We start from the raw sequence: 1,786 nt of genomic DNA, 5'->3' as shown, positions 1-1,786 counted from the left end.
AAGGAGAGATAACAGTCGACAGGATCAAATGGCTGAACTAAGATCCGAAAAAAACCAAATAAATTGACTTAACCAAGATCATCGAAAAAGATTGGAAAGCCAATACCAGCAAAGCATCGTTCCAAAGCGACATCTGGAGCACGAGTTTCTTATAAGGAAAGGGACAATTGAGCCATTTCGTCAAGGAAGCCATCAAGACATTCGATGAGGACGAAGTTACCATCAACAGGAGAGCCATGATAAAGCAAAAGATAAAGAGCAGGTATGGTTGGTGATCCATTGATCTATACTTTATTTTTATCAACTATTTAAAGAATTGATGCTTGCAAACTATCAGTTCTGGAGCATATTGAAGACGTCGTTCATCCATGGCGACACGTCTTTTCCCCATAAAAACGTTGCGTGACCGGATGTATAAAACTTCAAGAATGTCTTTACGTCAGCATTCAGCAAGCTCCATAGGTAATTAACGTCTTAGGGGTCGGCTAATTCGTCAGAAGTTCCAGCGAAGAGCCTTATAGGAACTCTGATGTTCTTTAGATCCCAAACTGGAGGCGTTGCCTGTCCGTAGTGAGCTGTGTTTTCCTTAGCTGATCCGTAATCGTATGCTTGATAGGTTCCAAAGTCAAGCAACTGTTTCCAATGCTCCATATTCATAAGACTGGTTCCTGAAGGGTCATGGCCAACTAAGACATCATAACGATCATAGTTGTCAAGTTCAGGATCGGCATCGCATATTTGTCCAATAGCATCTCCACATATCTTAGGAAAAGTTGAGCAAAAAACAATACCAGCATCAGTCTCAAACCATTTCAATCCTGGCATGAATTCATGAATTCCTCTTAGCTTGTACCAATCAATCACTACCTTATGGTCCAAGAGGTTGACAACATTTGAAGATGCATGTTTAACATAAGCTACTGGCCCAAATCCAAAGTACTTATCTAGTAATTTTTCCACAACAGCGTTCCTCTTGCATAGAGTAATATGCATCTGCATTGTTCCTTGGCTGTGTCCTATATAGCTGACTTTTTGCTTAGTGATTCCATTGACATATGTGAATATGGCTGGAAGATCAAAGTCAGCCATGTGCTGGAAGGTAAACTCCCAAAACTCCTTATTTTTGTCAGGATTGTATTTAGTGTGATTCCTTGAGTGCTTGTTACCTCTGCTGTTGCCAAGCCATACGTCATAGCCTCGGTTTGCCAGCATAAATCCGGGAGCTTTGTCTTCATCATTGACGATCCAAGTGTCAGAACTGTCGATGAGACCATGCTGTAAGATGATTGGCTTGAGGCCCTACCTAATGACGCTTGCTTTCCTCTGGATTCTGAACATGGTGAGAATGTATCCGTCCTAGGTCACCACTTTATGCGGCTCAACTGGGTAGTTGTAGTATTTGCAGTAAGCCATAAATTCTAGTTTGGCCTACGGGTGTGCGGAAAGAGCACCAGCTATGCACAGAGACAGTAATATCAATACTGCTTGAAAGGACATAAATCTTTTTGGAGATTAATTATAATTCCAATAACAGCCTTCAATAAAATGTTCTGCATCCATAGCAAAGAATAACGATTGGTCGATTATCCAAAGCAAATACGTTTTTACCACTCTTCCAAAGTATATAGTACTGAAGGTCTTCAATATGTTTCTAGATCCTATGCGAATTCCTGCAAGAACCAGAGCCGCCATATTGAATACCCGCGAATGAATAAATGATCTTATAGATGATTGATGATACGATCAGAAACCGAGTCTTCTGCTGAGTCTTGATCTTTCAACATAT

General features: G+C 40.7%; 1 protein-coding gene across 1 annotated transcript; it reads right to left on the bottom strand.

The window, feature by feature from the left end:
- Nucleotides 1-474: 474 nt before the first annotated feature.
- On the bottom strand, nucleotides 475-1,212 carry LOC116245552 (uncharacterized). The gene has a single exon (XM_031617034.1). The coding sequence runs from the start codon at nucleotides 1,210-1,212 to the stop codon at nucleotides 475-477; it is 738 nt and encodes a 245-aa protein (XP_031472894.1).
- Between the last annotated feature and the right edge of the window lie 574 nt (nucleotides 1,213-1,786).

Source organism: Nymphaea colorata, unplaced genomic scaffold (assembly GCF_008831285.2).
Source record: "Nymphaea colorata isolate Beijing-Zhang1983 unplaced genomic scaffold, ASM883128v2 scaffold0733, whole genome shotgun sequence".
Taxonomy (NCBI): domain Eukaryota; kingdom Viridiplantae; phylum Streptophyta; class Magnoliopsida; order Nymphaeales; family Nymphaeaceae; genus Nymphaea; species Nymphaea colorata.
This window is presented reverse-complemented; position numbering and strand designations above follow the sequence as displayed.

Coding starts and splice junctions, on each gene's coding strand:
- LOC116245552 (XM_031617034.1), bottom strand. CDS start 1,212: ATGCTGGCAAACCGAGGCTATGACGTATGGCTTGGCAACAGCAGAGGT.